At 34.2% G+C, this 27,587-nt stretch overlaps 5 protein-coding genes across 8 annotated transcripts; 2 read left to right on the top strand and 3 right to left on the bottom strand.

Moving 5' to 3' along the window:
* The first annotated feature begins 42 nt into the window (after positions 1–42).
* On the top strand, positions 43–5,618 carry Cul5 (cullin 5). Its single transcript, XM_018456506.1, has 11 exons — positions 43–507; positions 980–1,186; positions 1,302–1,481; positions 1,565–1,706; positions 1,781–2,095; positions 2,204–2,679; positions 2,776–3,039; positions 3,150–3,305; positions 3,401–3,681; positions 3,864–3,987; positions 4,104–5,618. The coding sequence occupies exons 1-11, from the start codon at positions 490–492 to the stop codon at positions 4,296–4,298; spliced, it is 2,358 nt and encodes a 785-aa protein (XP_018312008.1). The 5' UTR covers positions 43–489; the 3' UTR covers positions 4,299–5,618.
* A 1,637-nt stretch (positions 5,619–7,255) lies between these two features.
* On the bottom strand, positions 7,256–11,362 carry sra (RRM_RCAN_like domain containing protein Sra). Its single transcript, XM_018456585.1, has 5 exons — positions 11,060–11,362; positions 10,293–10,561; positions 10,026–10,215; positions 7,767–7,919; positions 7,256–7,693 (listed from the first exon to the last, which is right to left on the bottom strand). The coding sequence occupies exons 2-5, from the start codon at positions 10,545–10,547 to the stop codon at positions 7,569–7,571; spliced, it is 723 nt and encodes a 240-aa protein (XP_018312087.1). The 5' UTR covers positions 10,548–10,561; positions 11,060–11,362; the 3' UTR covers positions 7,256–7,568.
* A 1,276-nt stretch (positions 11,363–12,638) lies between these two features.
* On the bottom strand, positions 12,639–15,155 carry LOC108728076 (BRO1 domain-containing protein BROX). The gene is made up of 7 exons (XM_018456435.1): positions 14,892–15,155; positions 14,371–14,601; positions 14,182–14,277; positions 13,863–14,041; positions 13,610–13,785; positions 13,199–13,431; positions 12,639–13,094 (listed from the first exon to the last, which is right to left on the bottom strand). The coding sequence occupies exons 1-7, from the start codon at positions 14,990–14,992 to the stop codon at positions 12,848–12,850; spliced, it is 1,263 nt and encodes a 420-aa protein (XP_018311937.1). The 5' UTR covers positions 14,993–15,155; the 3' UTR covers positions 12,639–12,847.
* A 1,028-nt stretch (positions 15,156–16,183) lies between these two features.
* Positions 16,184–22,563, top strand: Glo1 (Glyoxalase 1). Of its 4 annotated transcripts, XM_018456559.1 has the most exons (12): positions 16,324–16,570; positions 17,984–18,127; positions 18,476–18,771; positions 18,881–18,948; positions 19,091–19,270; positions 20,417–20,600; positions 20,691–21,080; positions 21,190–21,471; positions 21,584–21,710; positions 21,791–22,079; positions 22,169–22,386; positions 22,468–22,563. In XM_018456559.1, the coding sequence occupies exons 3-12, from the start codon at positions 18,476–18,478 to the stop codon at positions 22,558–22,560; spliced, it is 2,127 nt and encodes a 708-aa protein (XP_018312061.1). In that variant the 5' UTR covers positions 16,324–16,570; positions 17,984–18,127; the 3' UTR covers positions 22,561–22,563. The 4 variants fall into 4 exon arrangements, with proteins under 4 accessions (XP_018312060.1, XP_018312061.1, XP_018312058.1 ...); XM_018456558.1 differs by lacking the exons at positions 16,324–16,570; positions 20,417–20,600; positions 20,691–21,080; ... (3 more) ...; positions 22,169–22,386; positions 22,468–22,563 and adding an exon at positions 16,184–16,310 and having other exon boundaries at positions 19,091–19,641; XM_018456557.1 differs by lacking the exons at positions 16,324–16,570; positions 20,417–20,600; positions 20,691–21,080; ... (3 more) ...; positions 22,169–22,386; positions 22,468–22,563 and adding an exon at positions 16,577–16,870 and having other exon boundaries at positions 19,091–19,641.
* A 349-nt stretch (positions 22,564–22,912) lies between these two features.
* On the bottom strand, positions 22,913–26,614 carry Xpd (general transcription and DNA repair factor IIH helicase subunit Xpd). Its single transcript, XM_018456555.1, has 13 exons — positions 26,311–26,614; positions 26,137–26,236; positions 25,795–26,049; positions 25,480–25,713; positions 25,261–25,384; positions 25,085–25,181; positions 24,797–24,930; positions 24,180–24,709; positions 23,927–24,102; positions 23,577–23,856; positions 23,334–23,444; positions 23,147–23,245; positions 22,913–23,053 (listed from the first exon to the last, which is right to left on the bottom strand). Exons 1-13 carry the CDS (start codon positions 26,313–26,315, stop codon positions 22,919–22,921), a joined length of 2,280 nt encoding a protein of 759 aa, XP_018312057.1. The 5' UTR covers positions 26,316–26,614; the 3' UTR covers positions 22,913–22,918.
* Positions 26,615–27,587: the final 973 nt, after the last annotated feature.

Genomic DNA, 27,587 nt, shown 5'->3' on the forward strand with positions numbered 1-27,587 from the left:
AAAGCAGTGACGCGTCGAAAAATTTTTAATGCGAATTTATCCATCGAACACGAATGATACGAGAGTTAAAACCGCCATATTAATTTCTCACGAAATCGTCCAATCGCGCGGGACATCGCATAGGGAATTGTGCGCGGCACTTGCCGCGCGCGCGAGAGGGATTTTATCACAATCTCACAGTGTACGCAGCTACGTAGGGAAAAGAATCCGATAGGGAACACCACGCGAATTTATTTTTCCACTCCGGGGACGACGCTCCAGGATTTGTCCGCACCCACCGCGCCAGAAAGGCGAGCGATTGCGGAATCCTGGCGCGATGCGGCCCGCATCACGCCGTGTTTCACGCTAATCTGAGCTTTCGTCAAATCGCCACTACCTCCTGACGAGCCTCGTTGACCGGCAGACTCGCACGAGCCCGTCCGTGCGTGTGCATGTCCATTGGCGTATAATCCTGTGAATCCTGGTGGACGTGCACGTCAAGAGTTTGTGATGGCGGCGTTGTTAAAGGTTAGTGAACTTGGTTGAATAAATAAATTCCTGTGAAATAGAGGCACAGTACCGTTCTCGAGGACGGTACTGTGCCTCTATTCATGCGATGGTCGACGTTATCTTGTTATACGGATTCTCGCAATAACGGGCGCGTCCCGACTACGAAATTACGACACTGAATTCAAACTTCTGATATCGCGATTCGAAAGATTTCTTTTTTTGTTTATCGTAATGACGATTCAGCTTAGGCTGTATTCAGATTCCCACCCATGTGTCATCCAGGTACTATTTTTATTTTTGTTTACTGAAGGTTAAATAAGGATAAAAGTATGAGAACACTCGAGTAGGAAACGCATGGTGTCTGAACACATCTTACGTTTCAACGATTAATTGAATTCACGCTGGATATCAAACATTCCCATAACCTTTGTGTTTTCTGCTCCTTTTCCATATCTTAATCACTTATCTGATATGCAGTATTAATATTTAGGATAGGACACAATTCACATTCGAGGACAAATGGCCGTACATGCGTCCAATTATACTGAAACTGCTCAAGCAAGAGCCAGTGACGCAAGGCGAATGGCAGGATTTGTTTTATTCCGTTCATGTATGCCTCTGGGATGACAAAGGGCCCCCCAAGTTACGTGATGCTTTGCAGGAGGATATAATGGATTTTATAAAACAAGCTCAACTGGTAAGAGAAAGGGAGAATTTATTTATAAGTCAGAGACAAGACTGTACCGTCAATATCTTTTTTTTTTATTTTATTGAAATAAACAAATATTATACAAAGTTGTAAATTTGTACAGAGAGTTTTAGCGCATCAAGAGGAACAAGCATTACTGAAAGCTTACATTGCTGAATGGAGAAAGTTTTTTACCCAATGTAATTATTTACCAACACCATTTAGGCAACTAGAAACGTATCTGGCGGGAAAAACTAGTTCCAGCACACAGAAGAAGAATCAGCCCGACGACATTGTTAGAAAGGTAAAAGATTTAAATATATTTGGTACATGATACAATTAATATTTTGTAATTATTGTATGATCTTACTCCTCTCTATTATATAGCTAATGTTGGACAGTTGGAATCAAAGTATATTCAATGAAATAAAACAAAAACTTCAAGATGCAGCCATGAGATTAGTACGAGCTGAAAGAAATGGCGAGGCATTTGATTCTCAACTCGTTATCGGCGTCAGAGAATCTTATGGTAATAAATGAAACGTCCATAAATTTATATATAGCAATTTTTTTTTTATTAATAACAATGATATAATGCTCTAGTGAATTTGTGTTCAAATCCAACGGATAAACTCCAGATATATAGAGAAAATTTTGAAGCGGCATATATACAAGCCACCGAAGCATTTTACTGGATAAAAGCTCCAGAATATCTGTCTATGCACGGTGTCGAAAATTATATGCGTTACGCCGATTTGAAATTGAGAGAAGAGGAGGCACGCGCTCAGAAGTACTTGGAACCGAATACCGCGAGTATGCAACGACTAACAGACTGTTGCGTGAAAGTGTTAGTTGCAACCTTTAAACCAGCGATACTCGCTGAATGTCCACGGATGATTCAACATAATCAAACTGATAGTAAGTAATAAAAATTCACAATGTAATTTTTTAATTTCCCAGTTTACGATTAATTTTACAATGCTGCTTCTGTGATCGATGCTTATTAACGTGAATAAATAATTGTAGAACTTCGCCTCATGCTGAAATTAATGGATAGAGTACCCGATGGCGTTAATCCTATGTTGAGAAATCTAGAGGAACATATCGCGAGCGCAGGTCTAGCGGATATGATGGCAGCTGTAGACGTTATCACTCAAGATTCTGAAAAATACGTGGAAAGACTGTTAGATCTTTTCCATAGATTTTCCACACTTGTTAAAGAAGCATTCGATGATGATCCACGGTTTCTTACAGCACGAGATAAAGCTTATAAGCTCGTTGTGAATGACGCCACGGTATTTAAGTTAGATTTGTCTACTCGGCAGGGCTCTGGAATCTGTTGTGCATCCATTTTAAATAATAGACCTATTACTAATAATAATGGACTAGCCGAATCAAAGTGTCCAGAACTCTTAGCAAATTTCTGTGATATGCTTCTTAGAAAAACACCACTCAGTAAGAAACTAACTACTGATGAAATCGAAAATAAATTGAAGGATGTGGTCAGTATACATAATGAGATAATTATATCCATATATAGAAGTTAAAAATCAAATCTTTTCTGAGAAATTTATTCTATCTCGCATTTTTTATTTTAGCTGTTGGTGCTAAAATATGTTCAAAATAAGGACGTATTTATGCGTTATCATAAGGCACATTTAACTAGACGGTTAATATTAGATACGACAACGGATTCGGAAAAAGAAGAAAATATGGTAGATATGCTTCGTGAAGTTGGCATGCCCGCGGATTTTGTTAATAAACTAGCCCGTATGTTCCAAGATATTAAAGTATCTCAAGATTTGAATCAACAATTTAAGGAACAATGTCGAGCTGCTATTGCAGACAGCATAAATATTAAGGTAGTTATACATGCTATTGTTAAATGTGCATGTTCTTATTTAAGATTAGTATCAAAAAGAAATAGAAAAGATGTTAAAGATATGAAGAGAATCTGCTATATTTTTTGTAGATTCTTAATGCAGGTGCATGGGCCAGGGGTAGCGAACGCGTCACCGTAAGTTTGCCACTACAACTGGAAGACTATATTCCGGAAGTCGAAGAGTTTTATAAAAAAAAGCATAGTGGGAGGAAATTGCAATGGCATCATCACATGTCGAATGGCACGGTACTTTACACATTAATAATTCTATCCGTATTCAGTACTCCAAAATTCCAAAACATGCTAATCTTAATGCATATTTCATGACATGAATGTTTCAGATAACATTTGCAAATAAAGTGGGACGATTTGATATAGATGTGACGACCTTCCAAATGGCAGTATTGTTTGCCTGGAATCAACGACCCAACGAAAAGATCTCTTACGAGAATCTCCGGTTGGCTACCGAGCTTCCGGATCCCGAGCTGAGACGGACTCTGTGGTCTTTGTGTGCCTTCCCGAAGTTAAAACGGCAACTTCTTTTGGTGGAACCGCATGCCGCTACCCCGAAAGATTTTGCGAATGATACAAGATTTTGGGTTAATCAAGAATTCGCTATTGTGTTAGTATTTATTTTTATATTAATAAGAAATATGATAATTTCGAATTATAAATATGAATATGTGTTGTATATTTAATTGGTTTGTGGCTTGATCTCGTTTGTTTTGCTAAGTTTAATATTCATGAGTAAAAACATGCATTTTATTCTGAAAATAATATTAACTATTGTAATTGCTTCCTTAGAAAAAATGGCAAGATGCAAAAGCGAGGAAAAATCAATTTGATAGGACGTCTTCAATTATCAACAGAACGTAGCAGAGAAGAAGATAATCATTGTATTGTACAACTCAGAATATTACGTGTTCAGGTATAAACTTTTAGATAAAATAGTTAAATAACATCTAACACGTAGCAAAATATGATTGATGTTTATCCAGTTTAATTGATGATTATGAATAATTGTTATTTTTTGTGTGATTATAGGAAGCTATCATTACAATCTTAAAGATGCGCAAGATGATCACTAATGCGCAATTACAGACCCAACTAGTGGATATATTGAAAAATATGTTCTTACCGAGTAAAAAGATGATAAAGGAACAGATCGAATGGCTCATTGAACAAAAATATATTAAGAGACACGAGGATGACATTAATACGTTTGTGTACATGGCATAACACGGGATTATATATACATGCGAGATTGTTCGAGCTCTATGGCTAATATTATATTTTTATAAAAAAAAGGATTTAGTTTTCTCATATGTGAGGATACATTCGAGTCCATCGCATTGCGCGATTATGTTTCACCTGTTTTCTTACAGTGCAGTGGAAAGAAAGAAAGGACGATATACTATTGCATTAAAACTTGAGATACGAAGTCGATAGGACAAGTTGCAATCACCTCCACCCGACAATTGCCGACTTATTATACGTGTGAATAAAGTGAATTGTATAGAAAAACTGGAAAAATGTCGCAATAATAAGAAAGATGTACAATATCGTATCATGATGAAACTAGCATTTATCGTTTATTTTGGCATTGATTTATACTAATTTGAATATAGAGAAGAGAAAGTGGGTTAAATTAAAAGAAGAATTATATATGTATATACATACATTGATGACATTATCACAATTTTAATCGTTTATACTTCGCTAAAAAGATATTCCTGAAATTTTTATATTTTTTTTCTCGAATCTACTTGTATGAATATACAAGTAGAATGTAAACTAAATTTGTCAACTTAAATCTGTTGTACATTATCGACACGCTGCAACAATTTGGCACTAAAAATATCGACAAATCCTTGCACAAATCTGAACGACAGTGCACATATATATGTACATTGCATTAAAAATTCAATCGTAAATAATAAAAATTCGCATATACTTGAATAAATCTATATATATATACTATATAATGTTTTACATACGGATTTACTCGTCACTCTAATTAAATGTGGACTACTGCAAAACATTCGTTCGAATATTCTCCATACGGTACAACACATTCTTTTGATTTAGCCCTAGAATTTATAATCAAGTTTGTGCGGACGGCATTCGAAGAAATGTTCATAATTTTCATTTTCTGAATACACATTAAAAGCCCAACGAATAACGTTGTCTAATGGCCTATAATACTTTAATGCGTATAAGCATTATACCTCGCAACATCAAACTTGATTTTAACGGTGATAGAAATATGTGTATTTGTATGATGATTTTTTTTCTACATCTGGAACAGTCACGATTCGAATTGTTGGAATAAGTCAGAAAAAGTAGTTATTTAAGCAAATAATAACGACGGTTATATGTATAAAGTTTTTATATAACTTCAATAAGTGAAAGACGAGTGTAATGGTATAAAATCTCAATGAATTAAACGACAGAGTACTTCATAACTGTGTACAATACGTCCTTATCAAATCGATTTCCATTTTACCTATTATTATGCAGATAAACGCAATGACTTTCACGCGACAAGTAGCGTTTACATCAGGCTCTATACTTTTATATATATATATATATATATATATGTGTATGTGTACATAATATATATCAAAATTTTAAAGTAAAATAATTTATATATTTATATTTTCTTCTCTTTGATACAAATCATTTGTACATTATTTCTCTGGTGTAATAATTATTCGTATTATCTGTTTAGGATCTTCGGAATTGTTAGATAAAGAAAGATTGAAATTACATAAATGACGAAACAGTTTTACGCCATTCCATCGCCAGGAGAATATAAACAGTAACCATACTATACAAAAGTAAGTGCTGCTATAAAGTATTTATAAATATTCAACAATTACTTTTAGGTCACAGATCTTGCAGGAATTATATACGTTTCACGTACAGAACAATATATACATATACACAATCATCACACTGCCTCGGCATAAATCAGTAATGCTGATATGACCACATACGTCTCGCTACCTCTTTAGCTTATTTTTTACTAACTTAATCCTCTTAAAGAGCAAAGTGATAACAATAAGTTTTCATAAACTTCATTAACAAGAGACCATAGAGATATAGCTTTAGGATAGTATGTGTAACGTTTAAGCTAATGTGAGCTAGCTTTCTACGGAAACACAGATCAAAGAACCACACGATATTTTTAGAATAATACATTCGTATACACACACATATCACATACATATTAATGCCATATATTTCCGTAGATTTGCTTTTCGCATGCACACAAAACACAAAACGAAAGATCCAACAGATATAATCTTTAAGGCTTTTCTTGAAAACGGAAAGAAAAACATGAGAATAATTAAATAACGAAGTTAAACTGTCAAATTCGAACATTTTGATTCGATCGATTATTCTAACATTAGTATCATTTGTGGATTTACAACAAGATTGTTACGCATTACGTGCTGTTTAAGAATACAATTAACACACTGACAATGAGAGGTAGAATTGCAAAATCTCTAAATATATTTTGAACGATTTTTGTCGTCGACACATTAATCGTTAGCTTAATCAGATCGGACGTAATTTCTCACGATATGCAATTATTGACACTGAGTGAAACATGAAACAATATAGGCCTTGAAATTCTCGAATCTTCACCATATAGATTTGAAGAAATGGAGCGCAAGCATACTCTTCTCAGAAATTCTCAGTGGATAAATACAAATGAATTCTATACCTTGATCGATATATAATGATGGATATTTATCGTTAATATCATTAATATTCATATATCACTGCTATTCGCGGGAAGCTAGATATCAGATACTAGAGTCTGACCGAAATTTCGATTTCGGCTGAAATTAAGAGAAAATTTCAGTGGGGATAAACCGAAACTGTACAAGTTGCAACGCACCGGTAAGCTTTTAAAAACAACTGTTCGATTTTAATTATTAACTCGTTGATTAAACTTAAGACAATTTGAGTACAAACTTTGATGTGATCCTTTAATAAAATCTTGTTTTTTAAAGAGTACATAAATTTGTCATGATTTCTGAAAATTATACGGTCTCTGTAAAATTAATCCAAAAATGTCGATATCGACTCCGGCCGAAAAAAAATAACTCCGTTAGCTTCTCTCTCTCTCTCTCTCTCTCTCTCTCTCTCTCTCTCCCAGTAAGACTTATCTAAGGTTCGTTTTCAACCGAAATTGAATGACAAACGAATATTCGTTTTCGGTTTCGGCCGGAGGTCCAAATGTGGTTTCGGTCGGACTCTACCAGACACCATGTCGTTGTCTGTACTGTATCGAGCTGTAATTTTGTTCACAACATACTTTCGTCAACTGGATACCAATCACGCAATTAGTTTTGAATTATAACTCCAATATAATACTAATTTAAAATCGTTCGCTAGGTATATAATATGTCTCCTTTTCTAGCTCGTATCTGACTTTTTAACAGGGCATAAAAACGTATCATGTGACAAATCCGAGATGCGAATAAACGGAGGAAATTAATGTTCCGGACATCGCGTGTGTTGAATACGAGGCGTATTTTTCGATGGATTCGCGTTTTCGCAAACATGCACGACTATGCCTGGCTGCCCTGAGCCTCCTGGATGTATCTCGTGTGTGTCACCTGCAATATCGATAATTATTTATATAAAATATAAAATTGGTGTAAGTTTAAAATGATAAAAATCAATAACAACCTGCGGATAAATTGGCTATAGCGGTTAATAAATCGTAATTAACGAGTGGTTCTCCTTCTTCACGTGGCTCCCAACCAACTGGCGGAGAAGCAGGAGGAGATATGAGGAATTGTTTGGTAAGCGCGGGTGGTTGAAGATGTTGATCCTCCATATCTATAATTTATATTCCATATCTCGTTAATGCGTAATTTTTTGCACTTTATTAATTTCATCAGTGTGACAATATTTAAGGAGGTTGTAAGGCAAATGGAATATGTTAAGAATTACTTGAACAAATTACAGATTATTTTAAATTGCATTTAAAAGTAATACAAAAAAATTAGAGACAGCTTACCATCTAGATCAAAAGTTATTTCAATAGATAGTAATACTTTTTGTAATTTGTATTCTAATAGAAATATATGAAAATGTATTATAAAATAACGATAAAAATCTCAATTTTTTATACAAGTACTTTATGAATTTACGAATATTTATGTAAAAAAATGTTACATTGAAATGTAGATATTGATTGTTCAGTAAATAAACAAAATATTTATTTGTTACAATCTAATTGGTAAATCTCAATGAAACTTTGCATAAGCCATGTTTAGTACTTAATATATTTATATTAAAAAATTTAGATTTTTGTTATTTAAAAAATTTTTTGTTTATAACAATAAAACTAATAATAAAACTAACAAATAAAATAATCTATAAAAATGTGTTGCTCAATGAAAACAGAATGTTATGAACGCAATTTTCATATATATGTAGTCTGTTTAAAGCGTAAATATTAATATACGAAGGTCGTATGAAAAGTTTTGAGCCTCAACATGAAGATGGCATTACTCGTCAAAACGATTCTGGTACTACAATCGTATGTGTTTTGTATCTCTCTATAAAATCTAGTAGTTTATCTGGAACAAGAATACGGGTTCTAAAGGTACCCGTATTCTTGTGAACTTGATACGATGTTGAAGTCGCGCGCGCGAGAAAACGCGTCCCCGCTGGCAACACTGGATACCTATGAAAATTGTAGCCATTTTGGACGCTCATTATTTGATAGTCATTTGTGCCAGTCGATGTCAGTGTTTTTGCGTAAAAATGGAAAAAATCGAATATCGTGCCGTGATCAAATTCTTACATTTGAAAGGCAATACGTCAGCACAAATTAAAGCCGAGTTGGATGCTGTTTATGGGGACTCTGCCCCATCATTTGCCACCGTGAAAAGATGGGCAGCTGATTTTAAACGTGGTCGTATCAGCTTGGCTGATGATGAGCGTTCAGGACGGCCGATAACTGCGACCACCACCAATAACATCGAAAAAATTCACCAAATGGTATTGGACGACTGTCGAATCAAGGTTAGAGAGATAGCAGAGGCTGTGGGCATATCAATAGAACGTGTTTCTCATATATTGACTGAAGAATTAAGCATGCGTAAGCTAACCGCGCGTTGGGTACCGCGCTTACTCACTATGGACCAAAAACGCATTCGAATGAATATTTCCAAGGCCTTGTTGGAGCGGTTTAAGCGAAATGAGTCAGATTTTTTGCATCGATTAATAATTGTTGATGAAATTTGGATCCACTACTTCACCCCTGAGACGAAGGAACGGTCAAAACAGTGGACTGCGAAAGGTGAACCTGCTCCAAAGAAGGCGAAGACGGTTTCATCGGCCGGAAAGGTGATGGCGACTGTTTTTTGGGATAGTCGTGGAATTGTGTTCATCGACTATCTTAAAAAAGGTAAAACAATAACGGGAGTATATTACGCATCATTAATTGACAAGCTAAAGGCAAAAATTGTGGAAAAACGGCCACATTTGATGAAGAAGAAAGTGCTGTTCCATCAAGATAATGCACCGTCTCACACTTCGACGGTCGCCATGGCAAAAATTCACGAATTGCAGTTCGAATTGATTGACCACCCATCATATTCACCAGATCTGGCTCCCAGCAACTTTTTCCTGTTTCCCAAATTTAAAGTTTGGCTCGGAGGACAGAGATTTTCATCGTACGAGCAGATCATCACATCTGTAGAAGCCTATTTTGTAGAGCAAGACGCCAACTATTATTTAAATGGATTAAAGGAGTGGGAATATCGCTGGGAAAAGTGTATCGACTTAAAAGGAGACTATGTTGAAAAATAAAACTGAATTTGACCTAAAAAATATTTGTTTCTATGTTAGGCTCAAAACTTTTCAGACGACTCTCGTATGTGTTTTATGCCCTTACAACCTCCTTAAATCTAAAATTCCATAACAATTACGTACCTATAGGTGTCACTGGTTGTGCAAAGTAACAATTAATATCAGTTTCTCCAAAATGCGATTGATGCAGCTGTATCCTTGCATTTGCTGCGGCACTGGGGGAACTGTAGTTTACTCTCATTCTTCTGAAGGATCTGAAGTATTGAAACGTAGCATCTTCTCCAAACTGTTTGAAAAGATTTTCTATGGACGACTGTAAAGACACAGCATCAGATAATGTAACAGAGGTTTTCTTACTTCGGGATATCTCTCATACAAATTATTTATTACCTTCAAATCGTCATCTTTAAAAACTCGAGGATCTACGTTCGTTACGATTACAGAAGTTGGTAGATCTTCGTCGTTAACTAACTCGTCGATCGATCTAATATTTGTGTCATCTTTTTCTCTTGTAAATGTCAACTCTAACTGTTCATAGTTTGGATGTAAATTGGGTAAACCATCCACTTCATTAATTATTATATTTTCAGTGTCTTCCAGTTCCTCTTCCTCTGTCGTATCTCTACTGCAACGTTTTTCCTCCATTTTTATTTCCTATTCTGCTTACAGAATAAATGAGAATAACCAAGTATTAAGAAAAAATTTGAGTCTCTGAAAAATTAAGAGCTTAGGGCTTTTTATGGTCCAGCACTAATTATATGCATATACGAGATTGAAAATGAAGAAAAATATTTATATCTATATAAATATTGAATGTTTGCTAATAAAAATGAAATTGTTGCAGGAATATTTCAATTAATAAAATTGAAACTTACTTTATGAAATGGAAGTCTCTAATAAATTTTAATAAATCTATAAAATAAAATGAATTTTATATATGTGACTTGTGCTTCATCAAGTTGTACATTTTGATATTTACATATTATCTAATAATTAATAAAGAAGCGGAGCGAGCATAGATCTGTTTTGTCGAGCACGCAATTATGTGCATGAGTATATATGATTTGATGTTGTCATTGAAAATTGCTCATGGAAGGTCTATTATTGTGCTGAGATTCGTCGAGTATCGGATGATGATGCCAGACCGTCTCTCTTACCTCTCGACTCGGCAATGAGGAAAAGACCGAGCACCGACCTGGATGTTCTCAAGCGTTGCTTCGTCACGGGTGTATTTATGTTTCACGCATAGGCAAAGTCTACTCCATCTCGGTGGATCTAATCACCACGTTGCTCCGACATTCCCGCTTTCGCGTTTCACTGCCACCGACGTGTCTCTTCACCGACGGTGTTCGCTATTTCATTACCGCGACGTAGCCGCGCGTCATCGTCGACTTCAGGGCAACAGAAGCAGCAGACGATTCGCGCGTCCCGTCCGTATCGCGATCCGATCGAATGCCATCATCGGCTAGGGTCAGGTTAGGTACTTGCGGGCACGAATAAAATTGTTAACCAATTGGACAACATTGTCCAATCCGATTTCATCGGATGTGACGACCGATTGGCCGTTAAAAGGACAGTCTCTAGAAATTACTGGAGCAGCTCCACAAATTCTTTATCCAGCAACCAATTAAAATCTTTGACAACTCTTCGAAACATCTTGAAATCAGCATTGCTGGCATTTTAAATTTGAATCGTTATTAGTAGTGAAAATGTTATTGTTTTATTTAAAGATGTAGTACTTATATGTTTTAATTTTAGTGGGTTGTATAAATAGTGGATAAGTAAATTTATATGTTTATATTTTATACACATGCATAATTATTGTTATACGAAAAATATGATTGAATATAAAATAAGATTCTTATACACTGTGATTTAATATTCTTTATTATCTATGTTATGTAGGTAGAATATTGCTAGTATTGCTACATTGATCTCGGTAGTATATTGCACACAAAAATTATTCTCCTAAATTATTTAACAACAAAATTGCTTATCTATATATAAGTAATTTTTCAAAGCCAATATCAGGTACCACGACCTGTAAATTTTTAATTTTGTTAGGTCACTCGCTGGTCATGTATATATAAATGCTTTGCATATCACAAATAATAATTATTAACAAAGATAATTGCTATAATTTAGCAATAACTAATGCTTGGCATTAGCTTAACATGTTTTTGAGACATTTATATATATATATATATGATATCTTTAAAATTTAAATTGAACATTCTGTGTTTAAACCTATAGCTTATAAAAAATATGTAGAAAAAGATTACGTACGCCTTTTTGTTATAATACACGCATACTGGTAATGTGCATTACATGCACATTATTTGCGAAAACGTTCTCCCCCGCATTATCAATTTAAAAAAATTAGTTTCATTAAAGCTTGACTAGATCAAACGTAGCGATTAAAATAATGTCTGCGACATTAACAATTCCTTGCTGTCGGCAAGGAGTTGCTTGTACCTACAATGATAGCCATAGTATCGATTATCTACGATAAAAGCAAATTACATATGAATCTCGCCACATATGTTACTTCACATTGACACGAATGTAAAAGATGCCCACTAAAAAGTTTCAGACATGTGCAGAACGAAGTAGTACGATGTACACTGATATACTAGATTAATCTCTTTTTCAGTTATTTATCTATCCGTTGCATAACGCGAAATTTAATACTGAATGAAATATATTTGTAGTATTTATAATAATCTAAAAAATTATTCTGTATTCTTCTTTTTATCTAACAAATTAATATTTCACGTTTCTATACACAACAGGATTTGTACTTGTGTGCATGCGACGTGCACACATATGTCTAATACGATCGTCGTCTACACATGTCTGTCGCAATTAAAATTAATATCACCGTGACACAAAAAAAAAAAAAAAGCATTTACAAACGGCCTATATCATTACATGTTACAAGAGCCTTATTGTAACGTGCAACCGCTTGCGTTTTTCGGCTCCTTGCTACTTTGATGAATCGCCTCTTCTTTAACTGGTGGCAAGTTCTGCTCCTTTTCTGCTTTCGCCGCCGCTATTCCGGCTAATACTTTATATGTACCCAAATTCCAGATAGGATTTAGTGATGGCATTTGAAAGTCGATCGGGCTGACTAAGCCATAAGTAGCTTTGGTGTCCAAGGCTGGAACTTCGCCCGGTACTGTATGATGATATCTAATATTTAAATTCAGATTAATGTATTGTTTAAGCATCATACATTTTAAAACGATATATCGTATTATATGTAAAATGATAATAAATCTAAACGAGATAATTACATCAATCCATTTTCTCGATTACATTTATCGAGAGTAAGCTTCACTATAGGTGCCAATCGTCTAAACACAGTGTGTTGATCTGGTTTAACGCGAGGCGCAGGCCCGTTCGTTTTCCCGTATTCTTGACAGAGCGCTTTCGCCTTCTTTAAACATGAATCGCTTTCTTGCATCGCTCGTATCGCTTCGCCACACTTATCCATTGCCAACAAGTTTTCACCGCAATAATTATAAGCCTAGAGTAATCAGAGCATAAGTAAGCTTACAAAGTGTAAATAAGCAAATAAACAAGAAATAATAACAAATCAATTATATTTACAAAATTACAAATCAATTATATTTTATCAATTATATTTATTATCAATCGTATTTACAATTAAATGATCATCGACTTTTATAAATTTATAAACTTACGTAAGATTGATAAAACGCTGATTTAAGCTCCAAATATTTCGTCCATTGGGCAATTATTTCTGGCTTAAATGGACGAAGAGTATTGGCAGCATCCAGAAACAACTTACTGGTCTCATTGGCTAAAGCTGATATCAAGCTAGAATTATGTTTGAGCTCTACCGCTCTAGCCACTGTCACTATAAAATGATGAAGAGCCAATGTAAGTATATTCAAGTAAACTCTTATTAAAATGATATTTTCGCACAAGTACAACCTTCTTGTGCTTCTGCTGTGCATTGATTAACGTATGCATTTAGCACACGAGGATCTAAATCACTTCCCAAAGGTGGTGGACTATCCAACTGTGGCAAAAATTCAGTCTGTACAAAGGTAAATATTCCAGCAGCTCGTCTTAGCATACTGTGCACTTCTTTAGCCTCGTTCATTGTTATGCTATAATTATGATATATGTATTATGATATAATTATGATATGTGTACATTAAGAAAATGAATGAATTATATTATAATTAATAGAAAGGAAGAGAAAGATCATTTCTTCTATATTTTTATACAATAATCACTATATACTTACTCATCTTTTGCAGCAATCATTGCTGCATGTTTCATAAACCATAGGCCTATATTGACACTCATATTAGCTGCTTCATAAACAGAATCGGCGCTGGAGCTTTAACAAAAAATTTGTAATTAGAGATCCATTTTGAAATTGTTCACAGGTTGTCTTAGAACTATTTTATTAAATATCCTTTTAATTATTTACAATGTGCCGCCACCAAGTAACGTGTGTGTCCACTTGAACATGAGAACATTTCTGAGCTTGCTAGGGTTGGGTCTGCCAACATGTTGAGCCTCTTCCTCAGATGGATTGACTTCCCATAAAAATCCATACAACAAACTGAGATAACTGAGAAATGCAGGCTCTATAGTATCACTGGTATTGTTTGCATTTCTGATTAGATCCAGCAGTCTGGCTCTTGATAGCTTTAAGTCACTGAAAATACACAAGCCTCTTAACATAAAGGGGAGAAAGAATCTTTTTTTTTTTTTTTTTCAAAAAGAAAAGGAGATTTAGATATGAGAAAGAAATACGAAAGTGTGTGATTTTAACATCCCATTATTAGTATAATTAATAACTGATATTACAATACAAATGTGAGTTTTTATAAAATTATATGTTCGCATGAGAATTATTGAACATCGCAGCCTCCAGCGGTCCAAAAAAAGTCATCGTCAACAAGTGGTGACCGCGAAATGCGCAATATATGATAGAAATTTGTTAACCTGCAGAGCTTTCTGGTGGCGTCCGTAGGATTGGAGACTTTTAACTCAAACTTCTGATTCGATGTTGCTTTCAACACATTACGGTGAAACCAGTGCGCCATTGTTCGTCGTCTGAATCTCGTGGGATTTAATGTCCCGATTTGGTCTCAACGGTCTTGACCAACCTTGGGTTAGCACTTTTTGACAGATAAGGTAAAATGGAACAGCGTTTCAAGTCTCAATTGCCACGCTCAATGGAAGGCTACTCCACTAGCTATGGAACGCGTCACGTGTCTACGCGTAATAGTTGTGATACTATAAGCTACTGTATAAAGTATATAAACTATAAACAAACAAAAGAGAATAAAGTAATCAACATATAATTGAAGTGGCTGGAATATTGTAATACTAGTATTTGTGTATGGCATATAGTAACGTATATTTTGTAATTTACAAAAAGATATACTTATATCAATGTATACACACAATGTCTGCACTTATTCCTAGCTGTATTTATTAATTAATAAAAATTTTAATTGTAAGAATTGCAATTTCAAAAATTTCGAAAACTGACAGAGTATCACAATCGGCAAGGAAATTGCACTATTTTTTCTAACTTCCATTTATAATCTTTCCTAATTATATTTTCTTGACATTTCTTGATTTTCAAATTTAATTTCTCATTTTTTACTTATATTATTTAAAATATTGAAATTCTTGAAATTTCAGTTCATAAAATTTTAATTATTGAAATGAAATAAGAAAGAAATATTCCTTTAGAATTACGTTTGCAATCTTCACTTTAAGCACAAACATACACATATATAACATACATTAGTTAGACTTTAATTAAATAATAAAGATTTTATAAAGCAATTATTATCGACGTCGAACAATTTATCGACAGTCGATAATTTATCAACAATAGGTAAACGCATTTTTTTATCTATATAACCGAATTGATACAAAACATAATTTTAAACAATCTTTTTTTTTCTAGACTTTGAATTTTAGTTCCAATCGCACAATATTGTCCGTGCATGTTGTTTCTTCGGTGAGACTATCTCAATGTACATATAAATTATAGAATTGTTGTATTAAGCAAATATTACCGTCAGGTGACGGTAGTTGTACGTGCCAAAAATAAGTGATATTTTTAACTTTTTTTTCGTTTTCGGTAAAAAACCAATGTTTACATTGACTATTTTTTACGTACTTTAATTGTGTACAGGAACTTTGCATTTCTTTAAATCCAATTAAAAGATATGAAAAAGTGGCAAAGTGTCGATAATTGACCTTGATTTTAAGATCACCTGACGGGCTCACCTTAATTGCAATGTGTCAAACGTGAAACTATCACGTCGGAGGAGTGCTTTACGATAACGTAGTTTTTTTTAAATATAATCACAGTCACGACGCCGGTCAATATCTAGGTACAAGGTACGATGCGCATGCTTAGTGTATATACGCCCAAAATTGGTGTAACTTGATGTGGAAGACATTTTATGACGCCGAGCGTATGCGCAATTGCGCATGCTATATATAGACCGTTGCCGACATCAAGCGTCTGTACTTGGTATACGTAGCTGTGCTCTCATCGGGCTCTCAAGTGCTCAAGTCTCATCTCGCGTTTACTCGCGTGACATTTTTCCTCGTGTGTACAGCGTTACCCAGTTACTCTGGCGTCTTTCGAGGAAGAGGTAAGTGAGTGGAATTAATGTCGGTCTGCGCGCAGAGGACGCGTCGACGAATGCGACGAATGCGACGAACGTGATAAAAGCGATGACGCAGCCGGAATTGTGCGACCGAGTTCTCGCGAGAGATACTTCGCAGCAGGATTCCGATTTCCGAGGAACGATCGAAAAGACAAGTTCTACGCTGTCATCTGGATGCTGCGTGTCAAGTACAGGCTGCCAAGTTGGACATGCCATCGATATATATCGCTGACAATTGCCCACGATTCTTACAGCCAATTGCCAATTTGAATTTGCCATATGGCGGTGAGCGAATATTGATGCCGGGAATAGGCGCGTCCTTGAATGGCGGCGATGGTTTATCTGTAAACTCTTCGGCCCGGAAATAATCGCGGCAGTCGATAAATCCTTAAAACGTGACAAAAGCAACAAAGCAGTGTCTGTATTGCGTCGGTGTGAAACAATATATAGTTTTAACAATGGGAGCTACATATAATAGAACGGTGTAACTTTTATTCACGTACAAACAAAAGAAAAAGTGTAATATATATGTAATTCTGTATAGTTTTGATTTTATTGTATATTTATATCATACATACATATATATATATATATATATATAGTGTCCGATAATGACTGGATCATCTTTCGTGGGTAGATACAGCGAATTGAACTGACAGTCTGTCTAGAAACGAAGAGTCTTGCACTTCGCAATTTCCGCAATAGTTACGAGAAATTAATTTCTAAAGAAATTATTTCTCGGTATTCATCGAATTCATCTATCACTAAACGCTAAGTGTAATTGCGCGGCAAAATACGGCACAAAATGACGGCACCAGCCACGTTTTTGTTCAGGAAGGGGGGGAGGGAGGAGTTGTGTTTACTACAAGCAGCAATGTCGACATTGCCGGCAATGACAATCCATAAGTGGCAAAAAAAACATCTCCCCACGTTGGACGGTCGTATCTCGCTGTGTGCTTGCGATCTTATTAATTTCTTCTTAATTATTGATAAAAATTGGAAAATTGTTATGTACAGGACTTTGATTCAGTCCACTGCAGTATTTATTCATGATAGAGATGATCCAATTATTATCAGGCACCTTATGCATTACACAGTTATAAAATAAAAATTATATATGTTTTGCTTACATAAAATTATACCACAACGCAAAATTATTCGAGATATAATATTGTTAAAATTATACAGAACAAAAATATACAGAATCTTTTCCAAAAAAAGAAACTATGACTGATCAAATTAACGATTTGAACTTTATTGTGAACATAGTGATCGTAAAAGTATAAAAAAAAGTGTCAATATTTTGATATGTGAGCTGTTTGAAAACAAATATAATGTATGATTTGGCAGATTCGTTTTGCAAATTATTACGAGTTTTATTAACTTGAAATTTTGCAGGTTACTTCTACCTTATCATTTCTGGTCTTGCGGTAATACTGACTTCCGACTCCTGCATTAGAGATAATAATTAGATGATAGCAGATTATATGTGTGCAACACTATATATATACTTGTATAATCATATATCACTTGGCCAGTAATGTAAGAAACTAAAATAATAATATAAATAGTCATACAAGAAATTATTCAAATGGTACATTAAATTAAGTTAAAAAGATATAGAGCAAAAGTGATTTAAATTTCAATTAATTTAATTAATTATTAACTTGCATCCAGTAATAGTTACAATATTTCACTAATATGAGTAAAATTTTAATTTCTGTTGCTTAATACACAAAAAGAAATTAGAGATTAGAGATGATAAATTATATAGTTACAAATTTTACTATAAAATAATTTCGTCAGTTTATAAAAAAAAATTGTTGTTTAAGTTAATCGATTTAGCCGAAATTATTATAGAAGAATAATGATACATCTCTTGGATTACAGATGGGTGAGCCGTTGGGTTTGAGCAGCAGCGAAGTTCGCAAACTTTGTAAAACTCCAGACCCCTCGACAAATGGGTATATAATGCAGCAGACAATGTTCCGTATAAAAGACCCAAGAATCACCCTACCTTTCTATACTGAAGTTCTTGGAATGACCTTGCTGCAAAAGCTCGACTTTCCAGAAATGCAATTCTCCTTATATTTCCTTGGATACGAGGACCAGAATGAAATACCACTCGATCGTAGAGAAAGTATCGAATGGACATTCCGTAGAAAAGCGGTCATAGAATTAACTCAGTAAGTTTAAAATATATAATATTTTTGAAGAACTTTTCTTACTTTGTAAGAATTTATGAAAGTTAATGTATTTTTATTTAATTTTATAGAAAATTAATGTATGTTTTAGCAATTGGGGGTCAGAAACAGATCCTGATGTAAAATATTACAATGGAAATATAGATCCCAAAGGATTTGGTAAGAAAATTGTAAAATCCATTAACTATTCTTAAAATTATTCTTTAAACTATATAAATAAAATTAAAATATGTAAAAAAGGAACTAAAATTTTTATAATTTTATAAGTATCACGCATTTTTCTTCCTCTCTTGAAACACAGGTCATATTGGAATAGCAGTACCTGATGTTAACAAAGCGTGTCAAAGATTCGAGATGTATGGTGTTGAATTTGTGAAGAAACCAAATGATGGCAAAATGAAGGGGATCGCCTTCATTAAAGACCCTGATGGTTACTGGATTGAAATCCTACATGGCGCTAACATTGCCAATTATATGTTAGGTGCTTAATATATCTTGCGTTGGAGCAATAAGTCCTTAAATTTAATGTAATTCAATGTAATTCAATGAAGTTCAATGTAATTCATTGTATTGGATGTAATGTTCTACTATGTAATCAACAATCAGAGATTACTATAAAACTCGATATATATTACATATATACATATATAATATAAATATATAAATACATATATATATATTATATAGACTCAGTATAGATGTGAGAAACCAGAAACATTATATATAAGTTAACGTGAGTGAAAATGATACGTATTTATGCGCACTATATATCTTTTAGCACACATTGTATATTTTTTTTATATTATATTATGTTATATGTGTAGAGTATGTAACAGAATTCTCGACAAATAAAATGAAAATATTTATTTTTCGTTTCCAAATGGTCCATATTTTACTGTACATTTAATAATATTAAGTCGATATTTATCTGAAAAGAAAAATTTTATGAAAACAAAAATATTTTTTGAAAATTAAACTTTATTCAAGTATACATGCAAAAAGTTGTATATCTCGATACAATTTCAGACGCATATATGTATACAGTACAGTAGTAAACGTTGAAATGTAATGTGGTAGCCAATAAACTTACAGCTTCTAACATGTTCATTGTTCATTGGTTATCGCGTCGCATTTTGCCGCGCGGCAAGCGTTTCTGCCAGTTTCTGCGTCCAGTATTGGTCCAGTATGTAGGCAGTGGAAGTGAGTACAAGCCATTATATACATACATGACACAAGCTCAGATGGTGTGTGGGTAGTAGGTGTCTTCACAGCGAAGTTTTCGCGAAATATAAAAGAGAGGCAGCGAATTACTGTATATAATTCATCTCGGTCTGATATTACTTTTTATACTCCCTGATATCACGTGTTTTTCGTGCACGGCGATATCGCGCTATTCAGTTTCTTCCATATTTCCTCAATGTGCGTTTCTGAGTTAGAGGTTAAGCTGTCAGCCGCAATCTGAAAAACAATCTGTATTCCCCGATAGGTACGTTTCTTTAAAATTCTTACGTATTAACATCTCTGCACGTCGTGATTAGTTTGTTGAGCCTACTCGTCGTCACAATTAAAGGACTACATTCCCTCATATTCCTTCACTGCAGGATGATTGTCATTCTAATCTTTTTAGGTATGGTAGAGGATAGAAAGTATGAGATTCCAAGCCGTATCGAGTGCGACGGATATCGAGGTACGTTGAAATACGTCGGACCCGTTGGAAACACCAAGGGAGAGTGGTTGGGAATAGACTGGGACGATTCGACTCGTGGCAAACACAATGGCACTTACGAAGGCGTAGAGTATTTTCAAGCCAGGTAAAACGAAGCAATTTACATGAAGCAATTGATAACATTTTTGCAACAACAGTAGCAATAATCTATAACTTTGCATATAATGTTCAACAGACATTCCACATCAGGCTCTTTCATACGACCAGGCAAAGCCAAGTTTGGGATATCTTGCCCACAAGCCATCAAAATGCGTTATGGACTAATTGATGATGAATTAGCAGGCATAGACAGGGACGAAGTATCGACTTTAAGGAAAGAGATGAACGCACCGTTTTTAGAGCTCGTTGGCTTCTCCAAAGTGAACAAAAAACAGAGCAAGTTTGATCAATTAAAAATAGTATGGCTGAGGGAACAGTGTGTATCCAATGCAGGAGAGCCACAAGAATTGGAAGAATTATGTTCTAATTTGGAAGAACTGGATTTATCTAGAAATTTGATAAACTCGTGGAAAATTGTAGCAGATATATGTTCCCAACTTCGTTCTCTGATGCGTCTTAATGTTAGGTGAGTAAGGAAGTAATTAGAGAATGTTAGATATATTGATGCTGATAGATGGTATATTGCATGTTAATAAACTGCAAGTATAGGAAAATTTGTTTTATTATTTTCACAGTGAAAATCATTTGCCTATAGAAGATATGACAGCATTAAAAGATTCATTTTCAACAGTTAAGCATTTAACTATAGCTAGAATGAATTATAACTGGTTTGATATTCGACAATGTATATCCATGTTTCCATCGATCGAAGAACTTTCAGTTTCTTTTAATATTGTTACAACTGTAGACGATATAACTTGTGCAAATACTAATTTAATGAAAATAGTTATATTAATACTTGAAGGAAATCTAATATCAAGTTGGGATGAGATACTTAAACTAGGTTCCCTTCCATGGTAAGTTGCATTACAAAATATTCAGTCCTCTTTTTTTTTTTATTCAATTTCTTTATTTTTTAAAAAGCATGAAATTTATGTTTTATAAAACTAAGAGAAACTCTTTTTACAGCTTAGAATATCTTAATTTGAATTTAAACAAAATAGATAGAATTAGATTTTCATCAACACCAACAGATAAGACTGCTTCATTTCCTACTCTACGTCAACTACATATTTCGGAAAATCACATATCAGAGGTAATAAATTTTCATAGATAGTATCAATCGAAAAAATACATTTTTTGCATTTATGCAGTTAAAATTTCTAACAATTTTAGTGGCAATCCATTAGCGAATTGGATAAACTATCAAACTTGGAAGATTTAAAATTCAGAGGAAATCCCATTTTGGAGAACGAAACTGTAGAGACTGCTCGACAATTGATCATTGCAAGAATAGCGAAATTAAGAATCTTAAACAGTACAGAGATACTTCATGATGAAAGGAGAGGTGCTGAGTATGATTATTTAAAATTGTATTTACCATTGTGGCTAGAAACTGAAAGCAATTTGGAGAAAAGAACATTATTTGTAAATGAACATCCACGATATCCTATCTTAGTCGATAGTACGTATAAAGTTTATATTTTTTACATCAACAAAGAATTCACTTAATTACGATTTCTTGTAAAATAAAAATATATTTTACACTTTCAGAATATGGAATTGCGGATATTCCTTCGGTTAAGCCGAAAATAGAAATGATTTCAAATGTGATAACTGTGGAGTTTGTATGTCCGGATGATCCGCGTCAACCTAGAGGAATTAAAAGGAAGTTACTTAAAAATATGGAAGTTCAAAAAATGATTGGGCTTGCTCAAAGACTTTTTAAAACTGGTGGGAAAATTCCAGCTCTTTCGTTTATCCCACGGAATGTAAGTTTAATGTCATACTAAAAACAGTTATACTTATTAAAAAATCAACGATACAAATAATATTATACTGTAACATTTCAGCTATCAAACGATGAAATCTCATTGGATAAACCCTTGCAAGAACTTAGTTACTATTCAATACAGGACGGTGATCAAGTTCTTGTGAGGTGGTGATACATCGAATAAATTACATTTATAGATATACGACTGTATTTTTTACGCTGTTAAAGTCCGCTCTATAATACTTTGTTATTAAAATTTTTTTAATTGCATCGCATATTCTTAATGAACCTTGTTGAGATTGTGAAACTTGATAACGTAAGCTTAAGTCAACGAGATAAATACTCTTGCCACTATTGAAAAAAGTATATCTTATATTTTACATTCCTTATAATACAGTTGCAATCGAAAGTACAAATTATAAATAGGCCTTTGTACAAGAAGCTGCATATGAAATATATTTTCTGTAAATGACACAGATCACTTTGCCTAAGTAAAACGGACTGCTCAGCTTGGTGCCAATGTTGTACTATCAATTTTGCTGAGCCTTTTGTTCGATCTTGGCAGCCTCTTCTTTCTCAAGTTGTTCTCTCGTCAATAATGACAATCCAAGTTGGTTCTCACGCGTGAATGGCTGTGCCATTTGTCGTAACCATCTTTTACTGATCTGAAAATTGTAAATAAACATTGTTACTAGATAAATTGTCAAATTTTAATTATTAATCACAGCACCTACTACCAAACGAAAAATTAATATTACCTGTATAGCTTCTTCAGTTGATAAGTTGCATAAGCTATCATTCAAATGTTCCTGTATCCATTTTGGTAATTTGCTTCGTTTATCTATTCTTGAAAATCTCTACAGTGAAAGTATGGAAATGTCATTATGTTACAAAATGCAAAAATATTTTTGTAAATACGACAGATTGTTCCTCAAAGAAATATACCTTATCTGCAAACACCATGATACCATAATCTGTTTTCCCTCTGATCGCACGTCCTACGCATTGTGCGGCGTGTCTCATGGCATCAAAAGTTAAGAAATCGTTTTCTCGAATCTGGGGAAACATTACAGAAACACACACACACACACACACACACACACACACACACATATATATATATACATACATATATATATACCTTATTCAAGTAAGCAGAAGCGTTTTATAATGGTTTCATGGATTTACCTGAAACTGATCTCTGAGATATTCCAAACGCGCCTTCAAGATACGTGACTGTGTGTACACATAAGGTATACCAAACATCAGCACGGCTCTGCCCAAATGATGATCAAAGTCGACGCCTTCAGACACCTTTCCACGAGCCACCGAGAGTAGAACAGCTCCTCTACCGTTCTCACAAGCCTTTATGTAATTGATCAGAGCTAGACTGGTTTCCGCCGAATCCTGAGTTTCGATGAACAATAATTTATGCCTCTGAAGTTGATCCACAACTCCTTGATCATACCTATGGCATTTATAAATTATTATAAAATTTTAGCGTAATATACTTCATTTATAAACATATATGTACATACCATGCGGCTACTACGGATTCCATATATAAATATGACGTAAAAAAGCAAACTAAGCCGTCGGGCACTGTTGCAGCAAATTCGACTAACAATTGACCATAATTTCTTATAACAGCCACATCCTCTCGTGTTTCGTATTTCGACGAAATGGCAACTTGATCGTTACCTTTAGCAACGATCTGATTTTGAGAAAGCATAAACAGATAAAATATTAATAAAACATTAATCATTTATCTTCAATATTTTTCTAACTTACCATAGGTAAAAGACATGGTCTAGCCAATGTCATTGTAAACGATGACATTATAACTGGATGAAAGTTTAAAACTTTGGGATACATATCCAATGGGGACAACGTCCCGGAAGTGATTACCACGGACTGGAATCTATCGAATATGGGTTTCATAGCAATGGAAGAATCTAGACAGCTAAAATGTAAAATTGGATTCAATACTGTTGGCGTTTTATCGTCGAATGGTTCCACTATAATTGTGAAGCCGTGCGTGTATGTGGAGACTAATGTCGCAAGATGCGTCACTAGGATTATCGGAGAGAAATCTGTTAGATCTGTTATCTCCATAGTACGTAAGAGGGATGCTAATCTTTGCGCGCAAAATCGCAACGGTTTTCGTTCAATAGCGACCTTCGCTTGGATATCCTTAAGAAATGCTGCTGGTGATTCTTGCATAACGTGTTGAACGCGTAAGCGAGTTTTTAAATATTCGACGAATCGTTTCAAAAAGCTAACAAAATGCTCCGCATTTCTTATGTTACCGGGAACGACTTCTGCAAAAAAAATTTTGCAATGAAAATTATTTGAACATTTTACATGTGTGAAACATATAATATTTTTAAAATACAATTTTTTTTAACCTTCAAGTATTTCATTCGGTAAAATAGGGTTGGCTAAGATGACATCAGTTTCTCTCTGGAATTGAGCATCCTTTAGACCTTCGACCAATCTGTCGTACTCTTCCTTCAATTTATTTACATCCTCTTGTCTCATTCTGTATCAAAATACAATAGTCTCTGTATTATAAATCCTAAATAAAACACTATATGCAAGAAATGCTGGACTGTTTTTCCAGAAGATTGAGGATCAATTTAGGCTATAGTGCCAATTGAAAAAGATATGATATATAAGATTTTTGAAATACTTACTCTGCCACAGTTTTCTCTAAGAGTTGTATGTTAGCTGTACTTTTCTCCATTGTCTTTCTGTTTATCTTTACACTCATAGAATCAATGCAGACATTATCTAAAATTTATAAACTGTGATTTTTTGCATTGCAAATTATTTAAGCGCCGATAAACGAATGTAATGTTAATTCTTATACCAATATTATGAGCCTCATCAAAGATAACTACTGAACTCCTGCTTAACTCTTTGGATACAGTCTCAGCGATCTTTGGATCCAATAAATAATGATAACTGTACACTACAATCTGTGCATGCAAGATCTGAAAGTGTTAAACATCGATTATCAATTTTATATCTACTTATTATTTAAATTGTTTATAAAAACGAATAAAAAGATTTCTGAAGTTTTTTTTACTGTAAATCTTGCAAGGAAGTACGGACACCAATTACGATCTTTTCCGTATTCTTTTAAATCATCGATGGAGTAAATACCAGGAGGCATAATTTGTTCCTTGCCCTCCATATCAAATCCTTCGTAAAAATTACAAATCGGAGTAGATTCGTCATAATTATGTCTCTCTCGTACATACGATGCAGTAAGAGAATGACAACGTCCATCTACTATTTTACCCTCTCGTTCTCTACTGACCTATGTATAAAAATACAATTCATTTTAATATATATATATATATATATCTACAATCAGTTTTGAGAACAGTTTTAATTTTACCTCAGGATGAATACACATATTTTTACGTGAGCTAAGAACTAGACCGACAATTTTTGGCTTGCTTTTGGTTTCTTCCTCATAATAATCCATAAGCTTCTTCAGCTCCTCTATAACTTTCTCTATCTCTGGCACTGTCCGGGAACAATAAATCAACTTTGTTACGTCTAATGGATGCTCCAGCATATATGCTACAATGAGTGACAATAAAGTTATTGTTTTGCCAGTGCCTGAAGGCATCTCCAACAAACAATGTCCCTGAAGCACAGAATTTAATTATTTAATTACAATATTCTAAATCACACAGCATCAGTGAAATGCAAAAAAAAGAAGAATAAATGATACCTTGGCATCCAGGCCACGCTTGAGTTCGAGCATGTATGCATACTGTTCTGGATAAATATAATCATATGGGAAATATACGATCAATCCGTCAACGCTTATCCTGTAGCAGAAATGTAAATTTATAGATAAATATATAGACGAGCAAATTTCATTTGATGTAACGCTCATACTTACTTCATATTGTCGTTTACTGTTACATGCGCATGTATAACATTTATATATATTTACAGGCTATATTTCAATGTTGGTAATTATTCGAAATCGATTCCTCAGCTCAAATTTTAATAAAAATATATTCATTTAACGCATTTTCACTCAAATCAAAAGAATCTGGCAGAAAAACACGGCGGTTTTCTGTCTTGCGAAATAAGTTATTAAGTTAAAGAACTTTGTTTTGTCCGGAGCCACCGATTAGAGGTGAAGTGAAGTGTCTTCTGCTCCGCGTAGTACTTTGATCAAACTCATCAAACTGTAAAGCGGGGAGCACAGACTTTTGCATAACGCATAACATGTAATGCATAAGAAATTTAATCCATCAGAATTCTTTATTTCATGGAAAGGAAGAGTTAAAATTCTTTTTTTATTTGGAACCTCAGGGAGTCGATTGTGTATTTTGAAATGAGAGAAGTAGACCGAGTAGACGACACGGTCACACAGAAATACCGAACTGACCGAACACTGACCGAACCGAACTACCGAAGTCACCGAAATCGAACAGTCCGACTCTAAAGCGGGGAGCACAGACTCTTGCATAACGCATAACACGTAATGCATAAGAAAATGTACCAATCAAAGCCCTCCGTTTCCTTCTTTTCCATGAAATAAAGAATTCTGAATGGTTGAATTTCTTATGCTTTATGTGTTATGCGTTATGCAAGAGTCTGTGCTCCCCGCTTTAAGGTTCGAAACTTATGGCCCGTCTACAATACACGTAGTAATAGTACTAGTGACATTTCTATTTCATTTTATTCTATACATTCTATCTCACATTATCCTACACGTTCTATCCTAGGCAAGTTGAAGTTTTATGTTAATTTTTATGCGTAATAAATTTTTTATGCGTAAGTTTAAACATTTTAATTGCATATAATGATATATTTGTGCTTTGGCACATAAGAGAATATTGTTTAATCTTTTTAAAATATTATTTACATAGACGAATGTAACATAACCCCGGTACTCAGTGATTCTTATAAAGCTGAAATCAGACTACGCATTGAAGATTGAGATTGAAGAGTGAAGATTGAAATTTGATCAATGAGGACAAAGGGATTTTAGCTTCTATTGTTTCGATTGGTCAAATTTCAATCTTTCAATCTTCAATCTCAATCTTCAATGGCTGCGTTCAGCAGACTCAACAGTTTTGCAACCGTTTTATGATTGTCTGCTGAGATAGGACCATTCTTCTAGATCTAAAAGTATGATCCAATTAGCGCGAAGGAAACTTACAA

This window comes from Mycetomoellerius zeteki, unplaced genomic scaffold (genome assembly GCF_001594055.1).
Source record: "Mycetomoellerius zeteki isolate Tzet28-1 unplaced genomic scaffold, Tzet1.0 scaffold58, whole genome shotgun sequence".
NCBI classification, from domain to species: domain Eukaryota; kingdom Metazoa; phylum Arthropoda; class Insecta; order Hymenoptera; family Formicidae; genus Mycetomoellerius; species Mycetomoellerius zeteki.